Raw genomic sequence first — 22,198 nt, forward strand, 5'->3', positions numbered from 1 at the left:
TTGTCTATGTTTAATATGACAGACAGAAGGCTTTTACGATTTGCATTATTGCACCAACCCTATGAAACTTTACAAAGGAGAATTTTAAAATGGAAATACCCTGCGTTATCTCTGGGAGACCAAAGCAGAGATCAGGGGAAATGGTGGATAGGAGAAAGGTATTTTTCTATTATTCAATGTTTAACTCTCTCTATCAGGAGAGGCACATTGGGTGATTTGGTGATAAATTTTCCACCTCCACAATGCACAGTATTCAACTTATTCAGCATACAAATTCCACCTCTTTCTCATGCAATGACTGACTGACTGGCATTGATGTCACACCCCAGGAGTAAGGTTGCCTATATATGAAAATAAGCTTGCCACTGAGTTAAGCACAGACTCAGCTCAACAGCAAGAGCTCAATAAAAATATGTGATATGCTTTATCAGTTGTATATACAAGACTTTTGAGTGTATGTTACCTACCAGTATTCCCTTCCATGTTACTGATGTATCTGAAGATATTCCCTCAGCAACCAGACATTCATCTCATAATGTCTTATTGTATGGTTACATAAACTGAAAACCGCTATCAATACAGCCTGACACACAGACACACACACATAAACACAAATGGACTAATAATATTATAAGATGCCTGTGAGGCTAGACCAACTATAGACAATGTTTTTTTCCATTTACTAAGCCTCGTTGACCAAATATTTGACCACAATTTGACTCATGAAAAAAATAAGAGCCTAAAAAGAAAAGGCAGAGCACAGCAAAAAATCTGCTACTGGCCTCAGGCCTCATGGTAGGCAGGTCTAGACAGGAGTGTAGAGTTAAAACAATTTGACTTGATGTAGCTCTATGTTTCAATTGTACTGACAAAAGTTGTGCTTATTTATCCACTGCCAGTAATGCATGAATGGGTGCACCTTTATACCTTGTATTGTCCAACCACATATTACAAAAAAAGCACAAAAATTCCAATTTTACCCCAGTCAGTAATTCATTCAAAGATTTTAGAACAATATATGGTGAATGTAGCTGTAAGAAAATAAGAAGCATTACACAGCAAAGAATAGTAGATTATCTAAAATGTGCAGTTACAATGTCAAAATATTTGTTTAGACTGGTATACTTTGTGCTGAAATTGAAAGATTACATGCCTCTGAATATTGAGGTAAATAATGGCCTGAGAGCCTTGACAAAAGACCAAAAAAGAGAACTGTAGCATTAATGCTGGCTAAACATCAAGTGGTATTGAACAATGAACAAAACAATATCTGATTAAATACATCCAAAGGACAGGTTTACATGAGGCTACCTTAATATGAATGGAAGAAAGTTACTGACCATACACACACAACCATCTTCTCTGCTCTATAATCCAGATAATGCAGTGACATTTTCAGTAGTATTTGCAGCTAGACCTAACATCTTAGAAATGCACATCCTGTAGAAACTGTATCTTTGCTCTGATGTAACTTGCTAATCTAATTATTATTCTAACAAAAAGTTGCAGTTAGGCCAGTAAAATGATTTTCACATTAGGGGCCTCCCTTTACAAAACATTTGTGATATTAGAGGACCAAAATGATTTCACCCTTGATTTTTCTGTCCCAAACTTTAATCAAGAGTGCAGCAGTTTCTCAAGAGCACATATGGGACAACAGTAATGGAAATATTTTGTATATAGCTAGATCAATATTTTAGATATTTACAAATCACCTACCTCAAGCTGTGCAGATGAGTCTAGCTCAACTCTCTTGGCCTCAGGCTCTCCAGCAAAGGGGCTGCGGAGGGTCTGTAGGAAGAGTGCTGCCTTCCTCTTCCTCTCTGCCTGTAGCTGTTTCTCCTTGGACTCCTTAGATGCCTGGGCCAGCTTCTCCCTGGCTGCAGCTGCGAGACGATCCTCCAGTTTCTGCTTGGCTAAGGGCAAGGAGATGAGTGTTAAAACAGAGGAGAGATGGTTGGATGAAGATGAAAAAAATTGTAATCATTATCCCTTTTTTGTTTTTACTGCAGCTAAATGTATTGCACCTCTACTAAACAGCGATCAGGGAGAAGAGAATGAGTGAAAAGGCAAACAAAGGGAGGGAAAGAATAATTGTGCTCTGCTTTTTCACTCGGGCCAGTTTTTTCCTGGCCACAAATGAATAGTCTTAGGAAAGTAAAGAATTAAAAAAAGAAGGACAGAGAGAGTAAGGAGAGGGATTAAAGATGCATACAGAGACTTGAGAAGAAAAAATGGAGATGTAACGAACAGGACAAAGTGAAAGATGGACAAGGAGGAAAGGGTGAGTAATTTTCCACTCTTACTGTCACATCTAAATAAGATGATAACTGGCATTTTGGAGTTTCCAACTGCTGTAGATTGACTAAGTTCCTGCTCTAAATGATAAGGCCTGACTGACTCTCTGGCGATACATAATTCTATGCAATTCAAGGTTTACACAAAAAAGCAGAGTAGGAGGGAACATGTGGGTGGAGGAGCAGAGACAAACATCTTCGACAATTTTGGGAGGGGGGCGGGGGGACGCAAAATATGCACGGTTGATGAGATAAGGATATAAAGTGACGGAGACAGGTAAGGATATAAGGATATAAAGTGACGGAGGCGGGTAGGGGATAGATAGGTGCGGAGAGCGCACGAACAAGGCGGGGCGAAGAGAACAATAGGATGAGTGAGACGGAGAAGACAAGATGAGACAGTGAAGTAGAAAGCAAATGCTTGTGGAAAACAAGTTGCTTAAGTTATGCAACCACTGGGGCTACTGTTATCTCTTCAGGGTTAAAAATAGGCTGGCTGCCAAGGCAAATCATATTTGAGTATGGTGTGAACAACAGCCAAGTGGAGCAGAATCCTACTGTCTGTACCCCAGACAGTGACACAAGAGCCCTGGCCAGTCTGAGTCCCACTACTGTATTTACAGACTCATTTGATAAAAACAAACATGAAACACATACTTTGAGATACTTTTATGTCCAGAGGGTTTATATATTTAGCAATTTTGAGTATATATAATTCATTCAATATGAAAAGTTCTGAAAAGATTATGTGATTTACACTGTAAAAAACATCCTCTGGATCCAGCTTTTCTCTGTTTTACATTATTGAATGGTAATAACTTAAGACTAAATCATTTAACAACTGACAAAAAGTAACTAACAGACTATAAATAATGACTGGCTGCAACCTAAAATATGGATTTATACGTCAAACAAAATAAGAGTCTTTGTAAGCCCTTCAGTGAATATAGAAAGTACATCTATATTTACAGTACTTTTCACATCATCTCCACATTTATTGAAAATACAGTGTCAGTATTTTCTATTATTAAACTTGCACATTCACTGAGAAATGTTTGCAGCCTAAACGATTCATGTACTTATCACTGGAAACCGCATTTAGTGTGTGCAGCTGTTTTCCGGCCCATCAATACAGATTAGAGTTCTGCTGTCTGCCACTGATTCTCCTGCTATCTGATCAAGTTAGGCCTGCTGACTGACAGCCACTTTGCCACATAGCAAAGCCAATTCAGTCAGCTATTTATTAGGCTTTTCCAGCCTCTTTCTCTGGCCGTCTGTCAGCGCCCGAGAGAGAGCATTACACTCTTAAGACTGTTCCACTGAACCTAAACGGGACCTGTCAGTCCCCTTGATGCCGAGTAGGAGCAGATTTGTCTTTGACCATCCATCTGTCCATCTTTTCGGGCTCTATTTTGCAGCTATCTTCATGGTCTAAGCGAGAATACTACACTGAAATCAGTGTCTTAAAAGACCTACAATGTCTTTAGGGTATTTGGCTGAACAACTGACTAGAGGAGTGGTACCTCAATCATGTGCCTCTGACAAGCAACCTCATGCTATTCAATCAGAGTACAGTCTGGTAAGTAAGGGACTGTAGGAAATCACTCCCTCAAGCACAAGCATAGAGATAAGACATTTAGCAGCCAAAGCTCTTGCAGGTTTTTGCTCACTGGAGAGGCTCCTCTCAAATCATCAGCAGAAAAAGTAACTATTAATTGCTATAAATAATTGCAGGCTTCTGACAATGTTGCTTACCTTTATCTGCTGTTACATTTGATATAGAAGGCTTATGTGTCTTGCTAATGAGTCAGGTAAAATGGATTACAGATATTCCTAAGTAGAGTGGCATCTATTTGACTGACAAAGATTTGAAAATGTCTTTTTTGAGCAGCACTTTATATTTCAACTGCTCTGTGATGAAAACAGACATGAAGAGCAGGGAGAAGCTGTCCAATTTTTTGGGGGGGGGCTAAAAGGAAGCAATTGCTGATTTTGGAGGGCGTAAAAATATAACAAGATGCGATGAATCAACCTCAAATACAATAGCCTCCAGCTTCCAGTAAAAAAGCCTATTGCTTTTAAAATTAATAGCCAGGGATACATAAGAATAAATGAATAATTTAGAGAAGTGACTCTAACCTTGAAAGTAAGGGGTTTTTTGTCAGTTACTTATGCAGCAGTTTTTTGTAAAAATGGTTAAGATCCTCAGCCAAGCTGATTTACTGTATATTTGGTATCATTTGTAAATGGCATCAATCCTAAAAATCCTTATCAGAGGATGCAGACACATACCTAAACTTCTTGCAGGACTAAATGTTTTTGTGCATGTGTGCATTCTGATGCAGACAAATATGACTGTGTAACTGTGCTTGTTTCTTTTAGTGCAGTCGGTTGCTGTTGCATTTCTTAAGTTGAGGAAAGATTGAAGAGACCCAGGGTTTAATATTCTATATCCACAACTGAACAAAAAACAGAGACAACTACAGAGAGAATGCATCTCCATTTGGCTTTTGTAGAGATATATGACTGTTGTTTAATGTACTACACTGCTCATCTCTGACTACAGGGTGCACCCTGTTGAAAAAATGTATAATTCAGACTCAATTGATTTATTCATCTCTCTTCCTCTTTTCCTCCAATTTCAACCCTCCCAGAAAGTAACAGCTGCCAGTAGGAGTGACAGAGATGTCTTGTAAGCACCTGTACTTGTTTGTCGATGCTGAGACGCACAATTCAATTTTAGCCCACCCACACTAAAGACGTGGAGCTGAGGAAAAAAAGAAGGGGCAGTGGGGACAGAGGGACTGAAATGGGCCCTGTCATAACCATCAACATATGCTGGGGTTTATTAACATTCTGTCAATCATGCAAGCTGACTGAGGCAGACGACTGTCTGAATGCACAAACCGACAGATAGAGATATGGAAAAAAAAGTGAGTATAGCAATCATTACCCTACCAAAATCAAAATTTGTAGTCACTTAAACATATTTATGATTATATGTTTTTTTTATCAGTCCATTCCTTAAAATGAAATGCTGATATATATATTTTTTAAATTTTCCTTACAATCTTATCTAATATAATATTACCTTGTTTTGCCTCCAACTCCTCCAAACTGAGGGAGGGTCTCTTCTCTTCTGGTGCACTGACTGGAGGAGGCTCCTTGTCAACCATCTCAGCTCCACCCATCACAGCTTCCAGCCCCTCCTCCTCCAGCAACTTCAATCAAACATGCATGATAATTTGTTAATTTCAGGGTACTAAAAATATATCTTCAGGGATCCATACAAAACCAACTCTACATCTATGTGCAATAAAAAGACAAAACTGAAATAGACCTTGTCCTCGTCAGAGTCATCATCCAGTCGAACTCTATTCTTTTCTAGTGGTAGCAAGTCATTTTCCTTTGCCTTAATGGCAAAACAGATGGGGGCAAATGAGGCTGTAATGGCACAGAGACACACAAGGTTAAATTGTCATTGATGAAGAGCAAAAATGATACAGAAGAGTGTATGTTCATAACAGGTTGACAATTACATCCCTGTCTTCTTTTGATTGACAAATACAGAGCAAAATAAAAAAAATAATCATCCACACACAGACTAAAAAAAAAACAACAAAAAAAAACCAAGCTGGACGAGGCGCAGAATACGATGTTGACAGAGAAACAGTTGGACAGACAGACAAACAGAGAGTTGGCCACAAAGCAGTTGTTTAGATATGAAGCAGCAATGGTGCGTCAAATTAATTTCTATTTTGTAATCAAATGTGTCGGCTCTAGGAGAGACGAAAGAGTAGACAGTGTGCCTCATTCCCAACCTAAATATAGGACCTTGATCCTTATTGTGTAAGGCTGGATAGTTTATTTGTGAGCGACTCAAATTATTAGTTTTCTTTGGCCTGCTCCATGACCTGTCGCTTCCAAATAGGGTGTGTGAACGCATGACTTAATTTGCATATATGTGAATGTTTATGCGTCCCGCAAGTGTTGTGGTAAGCAGACTCTTTCATCTCAGCATAGACATTTCCAGCCTGATATCACCATATAAAATTGCTAGCATAAATACCAACAGGCAGCCATGCATAAACGCCAACACAACATATGAGGCATACTCACGTACACACTAGAGCAAATATGTGCATGCAAACACCTATACACATATTTACGCATCTCATTTAATGAGTGAACGAACTAGAGAGAGGAAGTAAAAGTAAGCAGGGTGTTTCTTTGTCAGTGTCCTACCTTTGGTCAGCCTGGACTCCTTGAGTGACTTGTCTGACTGAAGCTTATCCTCATCTTCTATCTCGCTCTGGATGAAAGGGAAAAGAAGAGAGAGGAAATGTATCCACATTGTGGGTAAAGCAGGACTTTGACAAGAGACAGATGGTGGTGAAAATGAGAATTCACGGACAACTACTTGGCTTCATTTTCACATTATATACTTTTATGATGGGAAAGGAAGCAGAGCAGCAATATGTGCAAAAAGTTGGAAAGTTTTAAAAGAAGCATCCAGAAGTGCTGGTTGTCTATCAGCCTGTCCATTTAAAAAAATGATTGGATGGATCCGAAATGTTTGGATGAGTCACTCCTTTACTCCTTTGCTTTGCTTTCCAATGAAACTGTTGCATTTAATTATTGTAATTACTCAACTGCGGGATGCTATCCATGGTTAAGGTTTACACTTCTAAAGATGTCTCCCTGCTGTGTTACAGTAAATGTTGCTGAAGAGGAACTAACAGCAACTGTGGAGAACAGAAAATTCTGGCTGCGACCTAATGGATACTCTTCAGTACTTATATATTTTTGTAGTGGCAGCATGTGGGGGTACTGGGCAGAACAGAAAAGGTCAGGAGACCATTAACAAAAGCAGAGGACCTTTTAGAGTTGAGTCAATTTTATGAGATGAAAAAAGAGATTTTACACTAAACTGTGCAGTAAAGAAAGACGCAAAAAGCAAACACAAATTATTATCTTCTCTAGTCTGTCATGGCAAACCCATATTTTTGCCTCTATTACTATGCATTTCAGGATGGCTGCACAACACATGACTGACAGGTCTCTCTTTCACTCACACATAAACATGAACACTCATCTTACACCTGACAGGAAAAACACAGCTCACTGCCATTGATCTTTGAATCCACAATGAGAGAAAAAATAAGTAAAAATAATTAAGCAAGAGACTGGGCATGGATATGTGTCATATTTTTTTGTTTGAAAAACCATGGAAACAAAAGAAATAATGAGCAGTACAAAGACTCTAAATTCATTAGTGAATTACTTAGATATATAATTTGTAGCTAATTTGTGTTTTTCCCCCCATTATTCTATTGATTTTCCAAGTTGTACTCATCATAGTGTGACCTTATTTATTGTAAACGGTGACGAACATTGAACATTAACACAACAGCTTTTGAGTAAATAATACAGTAAATCATTAGCAGGATGGTACTTATATTCTACAACACCAAAAATATAATAGTTGTTTCTGTACATTTGATCATACTTTTCAATCTTTTTCTGACAATTACTTGTCTGGAAGTTTAATTAGTTGCTTAAAAAGCTTTAACTATCTTAATTGGCTTTCTAATATTTCACCGTATGGTCTGTTGCTCCTCACATCAACAAAGTATCTTCACATAGCCCTTATAGCCAGCTGGTGTGCAGAGGCCAAATATCCAGTAACTCTCTTTAGTAACACCTGCAGTACCTGCACTATGTGCTCTTAGCTGCTATACCACATATAAGACGCTGATGGAATCAGAGAGAAATGTGGTGATGAAGCCAATACCACAGGAGGGGAAAAAAAACCTAACCTCATGAGGTTCATTTTACCATGTTTGAAGAATGCTTCAAAGGCAGCTTCCCACTATTCTGCTGTAATTGAACAGTGCTTTCAACAGTCAAAGCACTTTACAGAGGCCTGGGAGAATATAATTCCTAAAAAAACTCTTAAATCAAAGCTCACAGGGGAAGAAGCAGGGGGAAACTCACTCTGAACCATTGTGGGAAGACCTCAGCAGGAATATGCAGAAATTTGATCGTGCTCACATGCACACCTTAAGCTTAGTGTTTAGAATTCTTAGACACATTAATTCCCATGTGTTATGTTAACACAGCACAAGACAGTTCAGAAGATAATAACACCACACACCACACCCTGAATGGGAATGCATAGCCTTTCATAGCAGGGCTGCAAACTCTGCACTGGTTAAGGATGGAGAGCTTTGCAAACCTAGTCTGATTTCACAGGAATTTTAAATGAAAAATGCTTGCTGCAAACAAAAAATGTTTGAAACAAATACAGTGCTAGATTTCAGACTCTTTCACATAGCCTGTGCTTGACCTCTCCCAAACTGAATTATATTGTTGAGCAAAGGCATTTCTGCTTTGTTTCATTCCACAGATTTGTTTAAAAATTACCTGACACCCAAGCCATGTTGACATGGTAGCTAAATTCCAAAATAAATTCAACAAATCATTGTTACATTTTGATTATAAACACAAAAAAATCATTGGATAAGGAAAAACATTAGACTATAATAGTATGTCCAGCAAAATATAGACCATTGCACTTTGTTAAACTGACTCAATCAGGGAAAATAACGGAGAAGAGGGGATGAAAGCTACAGTGCTATATAGTATATACTAAATACGCTTGCAGTGATATGCCCAAACTCAACAGTCTTAGTGAAACTTCACATGGATAATGTCTTCTCTCCCCGTTATAAGGTTCTCTTAAATTTGACTTCACATAGGTTAATTATTTATTTTGAACTGGCTAACAATCCTGGTGTCCCCAGAGGTGGGGCTGGAATTTTCTAGTACATGGAAAGCATATTTCTAACTGCTGAAAGTATGTGTTTATCACTTAAAACTAAGAATTTGGGTGTCACACTAAACCCAGCATTATCAACATAAATCAATGACTTTCTTACCTTATTAGCAGAGCTCTTCAAACATGAAGGAGATTAGTCTTGTGATTATTTGGAGTATTTGGAAAATGCTCCTTTTGAGAAACAATTTCATTTATCCACTCCCAAAGTGCCAGCATTCTGGAAACTTTAGAGATTTTAGTGATACCTATACAAAGGAACAGCAGCCGCACACCCTGCTGTCTGCTTTGACTGATTTTAGCCCCCTTTCTCACTTTTCTCATTAACTATGAAACTATAAATAATAGCACTGACTGAGAGCAGCGATATCTGCATCCCATTACCCGCAGCACAAATCACAAACACAAGGCAGGTTTCTTGATAGAAAAGCTGAGCAGCTTCTTGTTGGAGCAGCCTGAGCTGTGTCATAATGGGCCACAGTGCTCTGCACTCTGACAAGCTAATGGATTTGATTCGTCAGAAGACAAATTGCCCCTTGCAAAACTTTCTCACTCACTTCTCGCTTTTTCCTCTCTCAATCTGACACAAAGCACACTCAACAAACCTTGAATATATCTAATTTTATATATATATATATATATTATTTATATATATATATAATATATATATATATAATATATATATATAGTATGTTGGTGGTAAGTCATAAGTCATTCCAGGAAAACTAACTGCAATTCTAAAACCTTGATACAACTTCGATATCTGGTGAATGTTCTATAATATACATAATTCGTTCCCTCTTCGGTGGCATTGAAAGATCATATTCTAAAGGGATATTAGCAGGAAAACAGGTTGTGCTTCTAAGGAGTTGATTTCATAATTGTTTTCATTTTGTGCAGTATGTAAGATTTATCACTGGTACAGACAACATATATGACAGATCTCTTGCCCTAATAGTCACAGGGATGTATGTACATTAAAACAGGATTTGGTGAATAGACTGCTAAAGCCTTGTCTGAGATTGTCAAATCAAGTGGGCATTCAACCACTGTTTTGAGATGAATTAAAGGATTGTTTCACATTTCTTCAAATCCATGTTTCATAACACTGAATTAATTATTTACATTAATTCATGAGTTTTGTAAGGATATATTTGTATGTTAGTATTTGCTGAATGTATTTAGATGCAGTATAATGTCAATGAAATTATTTCAGGACCAAGTCAGTGATACAAATCAGAATTAGAATCAGAATCAGAAATATAGATTATATAGATATTATATAGATATTGGTAGAATTATCTCATTGTAACTTATATTGGTTCAAAAGGTACAGGGAGAGCTGTGTGACTCAGAATAGTGACACAGGGGCTCCATTCCTGTAGACACCTAAATTGAACTCATTGAATATGATTTGGCGGTTACCCCACAGATGGCAAAATTACACTGTAAGTGCCCATTACCAGGGGATACACAGCTGAAGAAGTTGGCCATCCTGTGCAATATCCTCCAATCACCATAAGTTTAGTCTGTATGGGGCTCTGTTGTAAAGATTACAGGTATATTACTGAGCAAGTCTTTCACTGTGACATGTACTAAAACAAAAAAAAAAAAGTGTTGAGCCAAACCCTTACTATATCTAAAGGAGAGATGCAAAGTAACAGTTTACGGAAAATGATGACTGAGAGGAAATCAGACATTGCCTCACCTCAAAATTATCCCAAATTTGCAAAGAACATTCTGTGGCATTCTAGGACACCTTAAGGCCATCCCAGGACACAATCATTCCTCACCTAACCACAGGGAATTTGTTAGCAGGAGTAACTTTTTGACCAGTACACCATACAGCATCTATAACGTGCCATTAGGGAGCAAGAAGAGCCTGTTGGCGTGTCTGTTGGCACTATTGCTAATTAGGTGGGATGCCTCATTAAGGTTCTGATACTCTATGACTGGATTTTAGCTCCGGTGTGGGTGCACAGACAGTGATGAGAGAGTACGTAGAAATGCCTTGCAGCACTGACGAGGCTAAAAGAGTGAAGCAACAAGAGAAAAGTCTGTAGATCAGTTAGTTTAGGTTTAGGTTTTAGGTTTTAGGTTTTGAGTGTGGTTCAGCAATTTGCCTTGTTTCAAGATACTGACACTTATTCTATAAAATAAATATAAAAGGGAGACTGTAGTGGGAACAACTGAAATAATGCCCTGGATCTACCTATTAACAGCATGCAGTCATTTAATCGTTTTCTTGTCCTCTGTCTCTCTCTTGCTCTTCATTTGAGTCTTTTGGATCAGCATAGCTCTAATTTCACCATGGCAGGTCCAAGCATATCAGCAACAAGAAGCAGCTAATTTCAAGGTTGACTGTAAGTGCAGTGAATGCTTAGATAACCTTTTTCTATGCTTAAACTTTGGCTGCAAATGCTGTTAAAACAGAATTACATACAGGAGGAGAGAACAGTGACTTTGATGACAGGAGACAAATAAGAGAACAGTCTTTCTCCCACATGCAAGTCTTTGGTGGCGAATGATTAACCTTGGATTTACTAAGCTTTCATCTGTTCATACCAAGCATCTACTGAGCAATGAAAATGAAATGAAATAGACAGAATAAGGGAATAAGGGAATAACAAAGGGAAAGCATAGCTACAGCTCTCCTGTTTATCCTATTAGACATTTGAGTGAAATTCTGTCATGATTTGTATAGGAATTCTTGAATTATGGCCAAAAATGTGTTTTGTGAAGACAGAGTGATCTTGACCTTCGATGACCAATTGCTGAGTCCAAGTGGACATGCATGCCATATTTGTCCCTCAAGGTGTTACCAAGATATCACTTTCACTAGAATGAGACAGATGGACAGAGTTGGTGTAATTTTTAGATTGCATACCTTATCACATGATTTTTCATCCTTGTACACATGCAATGTTTGTCCCCACCCCAGCACTAACTAATCACTAACTGCTGATTTTGTTCATGCTTGTTGGTTCACCAACAACTGTGCCTTTCAATTGTGCACACAGAACTCAATTTGCTATCATTTAATTTCATCAGCTCTGCATGCAATTTTAAGTCTGAGGGTTGTAATGGCAGAATTGAAGTTGTTTTTACTTGACTGATATGGGCCTAATTACATTGACCTTTCTTTCTGAAAATTGACTTAACCGGTTCTTTAAAAATCCTCTTCAACCACATCCATGACAGTAATTTTGTTACTCACACGCCACTTGGCATAACTTTATTAAGCTATTTAGAGCACTGTGTGGGAGTTTTAATCATTTATGATTCTGTAGCAGATAAAATGGCTTAACAATAACCATTAGAATTCATTATCTAAGAACCATGACTGCCCATGTCGTATTTCATGGCAATGTGGTAGTTGTATTGTGAACTATATCAAACACATTCCTGTGTCAAATATAGAGTACAAACATTGATCAAAGGTTAAATTGCTGAGAAAGATGGAGAGGGTCGATCTGATCCTAATGCACAGAAACACATACAGATACAACACGTACATAGGCAAAAAGCTATTACCTCTGACAAGCCTTTTCCTTCCTTCTGCATGAAGTAATTTTTCTTAAACTCGTAATATGTGTTGTACTGATGCCAAGACTGCAGAAAGTCAAACCTACAGTAGACAGGGGGAAGAACACATACTGAGATGAGCCAGAAGATGATGAAGAGATTTTGCAGTATCTGAGGGGAAAGTTGGTGATAAGAGTTCCTAAAACCAAGCCCTGACCCGAGCAACAGATTTATTTCTGGTAAGAACACTTACCGGGGATCATTCTTGGCACGGACACTGGCCTCAAACTTCAGACCATTCCTTGCAACGTACTCGGCCAGCTTGTCTATGACTGGCTGGATGTCAGGTGGTGGGGGAATGATGGCTGGTGCTGCTGTTGTGGAAACTTGAGCTTCGGCTTTCGAGCTGTTTCCAGAGGAAGTGAAAGATGTTAAATTGGGAGAAATATTTCATACTTTTAAAACCGTGTCCTCTCTTTTACGCGTCTAAGTACTGTACATAACACATTTCATTTAAAGTAATGAACTCAATATACCTAAAACATGCAGACAGCCAAGGCAGAGCAAACATCACTAATTAACCTTCTTAGATAAATACTTAAACTCAGCCTACAAAGAATCCATTTCATTCATACTTCATGAATATATTTAAATCAGATTGCTTCATTTTAAATGGCATTAAGGCTATGAAGGACAAAATGGTATTACACAGTTTGGTCCGTTATGTCGCACCTGGTTTCTGGTACAGTTGATGGAGCAGCAGTGCTGGTGACCTGAGAGGGGGCTGTAGTTGGTTGTGACATGGCAATAGTTTCAGGTGGGGTGGGTGTTGTCCCCAAATGAGGCAAAGCCCCAGAAGTATTAGCAGAAGCAGCCATTACAGCTGAGGGCATATTGTTATAGTAGGAGCTTGCATCTATCCCTGGGGGCGGCGGGGCCAAGCAGAACGTTCCATCAGGGAGCATGTAGTACCCATAGTACATTGCTGTTTTGGAGGAAACAAATGTGGAAAACATCATTAAATGGAACACCTTTCATAGATTCTTCAATTGTGCCAGATGAAGGACAAACAGTTATGTTGCGCCATGAGGGATAAATGAATGAATTCACAGCTTTGCATTAACAGCTGGGATGTATGGGTGAAAGTGCTCCGCTTTTGAACATGGACACAAACATAATCCCATCCATTTTACCAGCCATTACTCTAAGCTGACCTTACACGCAAAAGGCTGTATAGTGTTGCTCTTGTACCTATCTCCTGTATAGTTAAATTGAAGTGGAAAGTACAGAGAGACAACTGTTTACAAATATAAGAAATTATGGTGCATTCGTAACAGTTAAGAGATGATTTACTAATTCATTTGTCTTGACATGGTAATATTCCTATTTCAACCTTGGCGAAAAACATCAACAGGTCAGGGAGAAGTCAGCTGCCACTGGAAATGGAAAATGTCAAACCAGGGTTGTTTAGTGAGCCTATAAATAACACAAATACCACATTTCTGCTAGTCACGGGTTGAAATTACATTTTCAAGGTAGGAAAGATGGAAAATATGGACACAGAAATAGCCCTTTATGACCACAGAAACTTTTCCAGGGATTTAGGTAGCAAGATGGCAATGCGCAGAGATGCAGCAGCTTTGTGCTCCTCTCACCTGCACCACAGAGAGCATCCTAACAAACTGCATGACAGCCTGGTACAACAGCTGCACCAAAGCTGACAAATAAGCCCTCCAGCGTGTTGTGAAAACAGCACAGGACATTGTTAGCATTGAGCTGCCACAACTCCAAAGCACTTGGCTGTGCGAAGAGGAGTATGAGCATCATAAAAGACATTATACACCCTGGACTCCATATGTATAAGCTAAGGGGGGGTGGGCTTCAGATCAATTCGCACACACAGACTGACAAACAGCTGTTTCCCAAAAGCTGCAGCACCACTGAACTCACTGATATGCTACCATCATTGGAGCATGTGTAACACTTGCCTACGTCACTTTAAGCCACTGATGATGCGCAATATTTCACACAAACCACATGGCATTCAACACCCCGATGCACCATCGCTCCGTATCTGTCACATCACACCTTATGTTGCATTTTTGTTGTTAAATGCCTTTGCATCCTTAATTCTATTATTATATTTCTATTGTTACTACTAAACTGACCCTACACCCGGGGTTTATTTCTTCATTGTAAATATAGTGAGACAACTGACAAAATTAGCAAATAAAAAGACACAAAACTGAATCAAACTGAATCACTTAAGTGCTACTATGTGAACTTGCTTTAAGATTTCCTGCTCTTAGAAATGCTGTGTCAACACTAGAGGTGGAGGCAAAGTGCATTTAAATTGGCTACTAGACAGCAGCATATTAGTGTGTTTGTGGTTAGACATTGTTCATTATAACACACTGATGGGACTTTGATTCTAAGGCTTCCTTTGTGTTGGTACTGATATGTACTGTGCTGTCCTGTTCACTGTCAAGCTATGTTTTTGTATTATGTTTAAAATGTCCACCGCAGTAATTAATTTCAATCAACAGAAAGAAGTGAGCATAAATCAACACGTGACCTATGTGCAAAAAAGGTCATCTCCCTCATCAGTGAGTTTGTATTACAAAAACCCCTTTATTGGGGGGAGAGAGGGAAGGAGAATGGGGCTCTACAGGGACAGGGACAAAATAAATGGTAAGTGTCAATGTGGAGACAGTGTGATATTAACACATTAGTCACTGAGCTGGTTGACTTTAATGACACATCCAATTTTCTCGAGTCAGGAAAATGGAAAGCCAAAGCAGGACCACTAATTTAAGAGCTTGACATGTGCCACTGTTGGGATGAAGCATTAAGACATGTAAGTGGAAGGCCAAAAAAGAAATACAAAATTCAATGTATAGATAGAGAGTCAGATAGACAGATGATCAGATCTCTGGATATATTCTATAGACTGACTTTCAAGTTGAACTTGGTGTTTTTTGTAGCTGCTCTTATTGTAAGTTCTTTGGCATACTCACATAGTATCCAGTAGGTTCAGAGGAAGTGATTACATTCACTAAACTAAGGGAGGCAGTCCAGTACAAAAGAGGTAATGGAGCAACTTATTACTTACAACTTAGTACTTGAATATTTTATACTTATTATATGGGAAAGTGCGGGGTATTACATTAGCCTCAAAACTGTTATAACAGTTGTATTCATGTGATTTTCTAAAGCAGCACACAAGCATCTGTATTGTTATTTGGCTGTTACATTCAGGTACAAGGATACAGCGAACACAATCCGATATGGTCAGCTTCCAAAAGAAATGCTTTATAAATAGGAATTTTAAGCCCTATTCAAAGAACGTGAAGATTTCTGACTTTGGTGAATCCTTGTGGTAACAAACAAAGACACCGTGGCAATGACATTTTAAGTAAAGAGGTGAAACTTGCAGAGCACTTATTAAGTCTGACCTGACCCAGAATTCAGGTGGACTAGAAAGTATGAACCTGAGAGCTGTTTCAGGTCAGGTCCTCTGGAAATCAGGTCTGCTCCAGAACACCACTAAGCTCAATATTAGTTTGGTGAAAGACCTGGAAAACGCCTTCACATCAATTATAGACGGTCGGCATCAAGTAATAAAGAGTTGCATCGAACAACCAGCAATGGTATAATTAAGTAAGATGAATGGTCCTAAAGGATGAAGTCAAACGCCAGTTTTCAGAGGTCAACAGTACTCTCCAAAAAAATGCTGTTTTAATACCTGTACAGGAGGGCAGGGAGTTTTTATATATACATGTTGTTTTTACAATTCAAACCATTTCTGCACTCAGTGGTAGACAGCTCCACTTGGTGCACAGGGAAATGAAAAAGTAAAGATGGAAGAAAAAATAGACCAGACCCAACATATGATGAAAACTATAAAGAGTCTTAATAAATATTAGATGATTTTTCTTTTGTTGTTAGAGCAAAACAAAAACCACTATACTTACGGTCAGCACTATACTGCGCTGGTGCGCTGGATGCAGCTGGTTCTGTCACTTCCTCTGGTTTGGCTGTCATTGCTGCAGTGCCATTTCTTTCTTGTTGGGCTTTTCGTACAAGTGCTGCCAAAGGATGGTCTGGGTCCATTACTTTGAGAGGCTGCAAAACAACAAGGTCTGTTTGGTGAAAATAGTATGTCCCACCATGATGTTATCTTTTGTTTGATATTGATTTAATATTACAGTATAATACATACACCACACATCCAAAGCTTTCAGAAGTCAGAAACCATGAACAAGCAAGCAAGTATTAGCAAGTATCTGAATGCCGAGCAATATTTAAGCATAACCTCATAAAATATTAAAAATGCACCCTTAGTAGGAAATTGCAGAGGCTGATTTGAAAAGGAACTCCCTCTTGATAAGAGGCAACTGTTAGACTGCTTTCTCCTGAAATGAGCTCATTATGTTTCTGTTAAAAGACATGCTTCCATTCTTGCTGCTCAGTCAAAGACTAATGGCTATCCTGACAAGGCACATGAAAGTACTTGCAAAAAATGTTACAGAACTGTAACAGCGTTGGAACAGGGAATATAGTTATTACCGTAGATTAGTAGAACAGACATGGGTAGCACAAAAGGGATTTCAGTGTAATTCACATGACAGTGGACAGTGGTTCCCTACTGATTAGCATTGCAGCATTCTTATGCAACATTATGATGATGAGGATGGAATAAAGCCAATTTCAATTTGTCCACTGTAAACAATGCATTTCAAATTGGTGGTTTAATTTTTCAGATAAACTGGTGAGAAGATACAGTTAAAAAGCAGTTTAAAACCTCATCCTATCACTTGAAAAATGTGAGAGAGAGGAAAACTAGGATGTTTTTCATAGTTCATTAAAATGCAGTATATCCAGATATATATCGTAACTGTATCAAACAGATTCCTCAGTAGGTGGCCTATTTACATTACCTTCACCAGCTCTTCCAGGCGAGAGCTCTTTTTAGGGGCAAACAAGCTGGGATGGAGGTAGCTGCCATCCCCATCCTCATCCGAATCATCAGAGTGGGACTCTATGAGAAGACAGCAAAAGGGAAAAAAAGTAATGAATATATGCATGAGCAAAAATGTTTAACAGGAAAATTAATGTCAATAATTAATGTTTCTTACTGTATCCTTCTGTTTGATTGCTCATATATTACAGATCTGATATTTATGCATTAGTTACAGCACATGACACTTCTTGATTCTGCAAATTTAATGCCTGTGTTGAAGACATACACGGATTCGGTGATGGCTTTCAATAACTCACCCTGTGACTGCTCTTGCTTCTTGGCGGAGACAAGGTTGTATCGACCTTCCTTCATGGCTCGCAAGATGTGTTTGTAATAAGGGTTTAGGTAATGGTCAAAACGAAGAAAGTCAAACTGGGAGTTACCAGCCTGCTTAGCTTTCAGTACTATCTCAAACTGAGCCCCCTGCTGACACACAAAGTTGGCTGTCCTCTCGATGATATTATGGGTCTTGATGGTTGCCGGCTACAAAAAGAAGGTCAAGAAATGTGATGTTTAACACTGAACATAATTAATGCACAAACTGGTTCAGTTTACTTTTCTTGTTTCTGGGAAAAAATAAAATCAGGAGTTATTCCCTGTTTTGAAACTCAAACCATAACAGTGAAAAATAAGCATCAGTGCCATAGATAATAATGGTGAGTGAACCTGTCTGCTGCACATAACATTAAGATGCAATGCACAGTTTATGAATAGCTTCTTTGTACCAAGGACACAAGCCATTTTGTCTCAAAAGTATTTTCATGCCAAGCACTCTTATGTTCACTTCGATGACATTAATTCTGAAAATACACATGGGGTAGAAATCAGTGGAACAAGAAATGGTCCATTATTCATTCATTATTGTTCCCCTTGTATGCTTTCAGTGATTAATCATTGTCATTACCTAGAGAGTACAGAGAAGTGCAGCAATCTCCAAAAGAACACACATATCTCATCAAGACGAAAGTCATAATAAATACTACCTTTCAAGACAGTGGCCAAAAAGAAATAACATGTCCAACCTGAACAAACCATTATTGTGTTCTAAGCTGTCAAAGATTTCTTGACATACATGGACCCATCTCACTCTGATTTTAAAACTTAGCCATTAAGGAAAAAGGAGGTGTGTAATGCATATTTTATGTTGATAAGATATACACAAGGAAAGCGTCCTCCCTCACAGCTATGACTTAGCCACAGTGTTGCTAAACCAAAGACCAAAGCGATACATTACTAGCATAGCAACAGTCATAAAGCATACAAAGTTTAAAGACGAAAGACTCTCTACTCAAGTCATTCCCCTGCTCTCCCCCCATGCTAACTGTTATTCTCTACAGTAACTATCAAATAAAAGGAATAATCATATACAGTAGGAATATTCTTAACACACAAACAAAACATATACTGAAATGTATAAAGAGAAAAGCATAAACCTTCAAAATCCAGGAAGTAGAGTCTGATACTATATGCATATCATGTACTACAGCTATGTCATGCTCTGTAGGTATGCACAAGGGTGTTTTAGCTCTTTTATGCCCAGCATGGTACATACTGAATATTCACACAGACCATGACAACATTAAAGCTTGTCTTTGTTTTCATGCATAAGGAAGCAGCAACTCAAGGGGGTCGTAATAGGGGTTCTGGATGCAGACTGGCCTGATCCTACAGGAAAACTGTCTGACACAACATCAGATAGAGCGCTGCAACAGCAATGCATTTTAAATATTTCAGTCTATTACTACTTGCCTGTTGTTATCATTGGATGTTATGTCAATGTGAAGCGTGAACCTTTCACACATGATGAATATGTACTGTTTTGCAGCAGAGGAGGACTAACATCATGAAAAGGAATGCACTTTTACGACATACACCTTTAACTTTTAAGGGGGAAAGAGAAGAGGTGCTATTTCACGTAACAAACACTTGACTGGCTTCTGATTGGACCGTAACCTATCCACTATGTTTATTATGAAATGGGATGTGTAAACATTGCCCTGGGGCAAAACTGGTTTACCGTTCTGCAGCTGCAGGCATTTCCACTAAAGTTGAAACAATTGGTCAATTAATCAGTTGGACAGATGTATCAGTTTTGATTGCTGATTAATTGTGTAAGTTAATTTGCTAAATGCTAAAATTTCTGTGGTTTCAAGCCTCTCAAATGTGAATAGCTGGGGATTTTCTTAGTCTTCTATAAAAGTAAACTAAATATCTTAAGAGTTTCATACTGCTGGTCAGACAAAACAAACAGTTCTCCCACTCTGCAATTGAGATGGGCAATGATCTCAAGTGGGCAATACGAGAATGACTGACACTGGCATCAGAATATGTTCTCTCATAATGTGAACTATTAGACTTAGACTTAGACAGACTTTATTGATCCCTTTGGGATGACTCCCTTGGGGAAATTACGTACATAACATCTAAACACAAAAGGATTCAAACAGGTATTATTTATTAAAGGCTTTTTGTTTGGATTGCATATAGATGTTTCTGTTAACTGTGTCAAAGCACTGTACACGTGCATGTTGTGAATAGACACTGTGAGCGCAGTAGGGCATCAACATCAATAAGTCTGCAGGACATTTCATACTCACCAGTTCCACATCAGGAGGGATAGCCAGCCCTTGGGGAGCAACAAACGGTTCCTCACTCTCCTCAGGCTCTGCCTCTTCTACGCATGTGATGAGATATTATGACAAAAAGAATGAGATCAACTCTTTGTTTCTCATTTGTAACAAAAAACTAAACATACCCAGCTGCAGGCATACCCAGTTGAGCAATGACACAAGATTAATTCTGAGTTCCTAAAATATTTTAAATGCAGGAGACTCACAAGCCCTAAGTTTATTATCTAAACCTCGATTGTTATCACATATTATAATTAAACCACCAAAATCTCCAGCATTGATTCCATCCATTTGTTCATGTAACAAACTGTTTCTTTATTCAAAATTAGGGTATGGCCACACATTTACTCAGCAGCTCCATCCAGAAAGACAATAAGGCAGTCTGCTGTCTACACCCAGTACTCCCAAACAGATAGAAATACATGGAATTCTGGCAGGTGCATTTAAATAAATTTAACTAATAAATACACCACATGTTCAAATTACGTTTCTTATTTTGACAGGATATGTAATTAGTGGGTGTATTATGAAATAACTGAGTGACACTTAATGTGGGGTTTTATAGGGTGGTTTATATTAGATATATTAGATTTGTCATATTTTGACAGAGAGCAGATAACAAAACATCCAGCAATTAACCCTCTGGTTTATTAGGCTTACCCTCAAGAACTAATAATAGTGATAATCATTTGATTTATATTTCGATCATGTGTCTCTGTATCTGCCAGCCCTAAAACTCTCTTTCTGAGGCTATAATTAGCATTTTTGTGAGGGAGGTTCTTTTTCATGAATTTGTATTTGTGATGTCAAAGTATTTAAAGTAGGGAAGGGACAGACCTGTCAACAAACAAAAGTCTAAAACTATAGCAGGGGTTCAATTGAAATTGACTTGAAATGTTAATGGGCAGTGTGATGTGACCCTAACTGATTTATTTCCCAGAAAAGCAAATTCTACTGGCACTGGGAGCTTTGGCAAATGTATTCATACCCTTGACTCAGCTCTACAATCTCCCCAGAGAGAGGCATCTAGTCAGCTTAACTGTTAGGCCACTGGAAGGGACAAAGTGCTTCCAGCCATGTCTACATCAAATATTTAAAGTTGCAGGAGTGTGTGTATCAGGTCAGATATGGATGAGGATAGACGGATGACAACCAAAATTGACAGTGGCGTTCACAGGTGATTAGCAGTCTAAATGTCTTATCTCCTTCCACCCATAGCTGAAATTTGGAAATCTGTATATGCTACAACTATAGTGCTGCAAATAAGGGGTTTTCTATGCTCTCATGACAAACTTCAGATAGAAGATATGATACTGTTGTCTATAACTGAATTAAATATAACATTTAAAAATATGTTTAACACATTTAATGTGTGCTCTGCAGGCAGAAATTCAACTTCAGCAGCCCCCCGTATGGTGTCGATCTGCAGATGGTTGCATGGATTAGAATGGTTTTAAAAAGAAATGGATTAGACAGAGCTGCTGAGTTCTTCACAGCAGACTGCAGCAGCTAAAACTTAAAAAAACTAAGTCAAGCAGCTTAGAACTTATGCACAGAGCCCACTTAGCAACATGCCAAAGACATAAGGGTCAGAAATTCCCGATTTCATGCAGTATTTATATGCACACTGTAATGCGATTATTCTGAATAACCAGAAGTCAAGTAGGATGTGTGATAGCATACAGGAAACACATTAGTGCCACAGTATAGGTGCAGGACAATATATAGACTTTACAAGGCAGTATTCTGCAAGTTCCGGTCCTTTGTACTGTTAGCTCCACCACTGAAAGTTGTGCTGTGTTTTGTCTTCCTGTGTGTGTATTCTCAAGTAGATTAGCCAACTCCATAAGTATGTGAGTGTTACTAAACTAACTCTGCAAAATTT

At 38.4% G+C, this 22,198-nt stretch overlaps 1 protein-coding gene across 4 annotated transcripts in view; it reads right to left on the reverse strand.

Moving 5' to 3' along the window:
* The window catches only part of sfswap (splicing factor SWAP), a 42,906-nt gene that overhangs the window by 16,812 nt on the left and 3,896 nt on the right, over positions 1 to 22,198 (reverse strand). For all 4 annotated transcript variants that reach the window (XM_051072851.1, XM_051072852.1, XM_051072854.1 and 1 more), the window contains 11 exons: positions 20,281 to 20,357; positions 17,941 to 18,166; positions 17,601 to 17,701; positions 16,635 to 16,785; positions 13,393 to 13,645; positions 12,914 to 13,066; positions 12,670 to 12,763; positions 6,543 to 6,609; positions 5,638 to 5,741; positions 5,389 to 5,518; positions 1,720 to 1,916 (listed from right to left, as the gene is read on the reverse strand). In XM_051072851.1, the coding sequence (XP_050928808.1) occupies positions 1,720 to 1,916; positions 5,389 to 5,518; positions 5,638 to 5,741; positions 6,543 to 6,609; positions 12,670 to 12,763; positions 12,914 to 13,066; positions 13,393 to 13,645; positions 16,635 to 16,785; positions 17,601 to 17,701; positions 17,941 to 18,166; positions 20,281 to 20,357 (1,553 nt within the window). The remainder of the gene's footprint in view (positions 1 to 1,719; positions 1,917 to 5,388; positions 5,519 to 5,637; positions 5,742 to 6,542; positions 6,610 to 12,669; positions 12,764 to 12,913; positions 13,067 to 13,392; positions 13,646 to 16,634; positions 16,786 to 17,600; positions 17,702 to 17,940; positions 18,167 to 20,280; positions 20,358 to 22,198) is intronic.

This window comes from Lates calcarifer, linkage group LG9 (assembly GCF_001640805.2).
Source record: "Lates calcarifer isolate ASB-BC8 linkage group LG9, TLL_Latcal_v3, whole genome shotgun sequence".
Classification (NCBI taxonomy): Eukaryota; Metazoa; Chordata; class Actinopteri; family Centropomidae; genus Lates; species Lates calcarifer.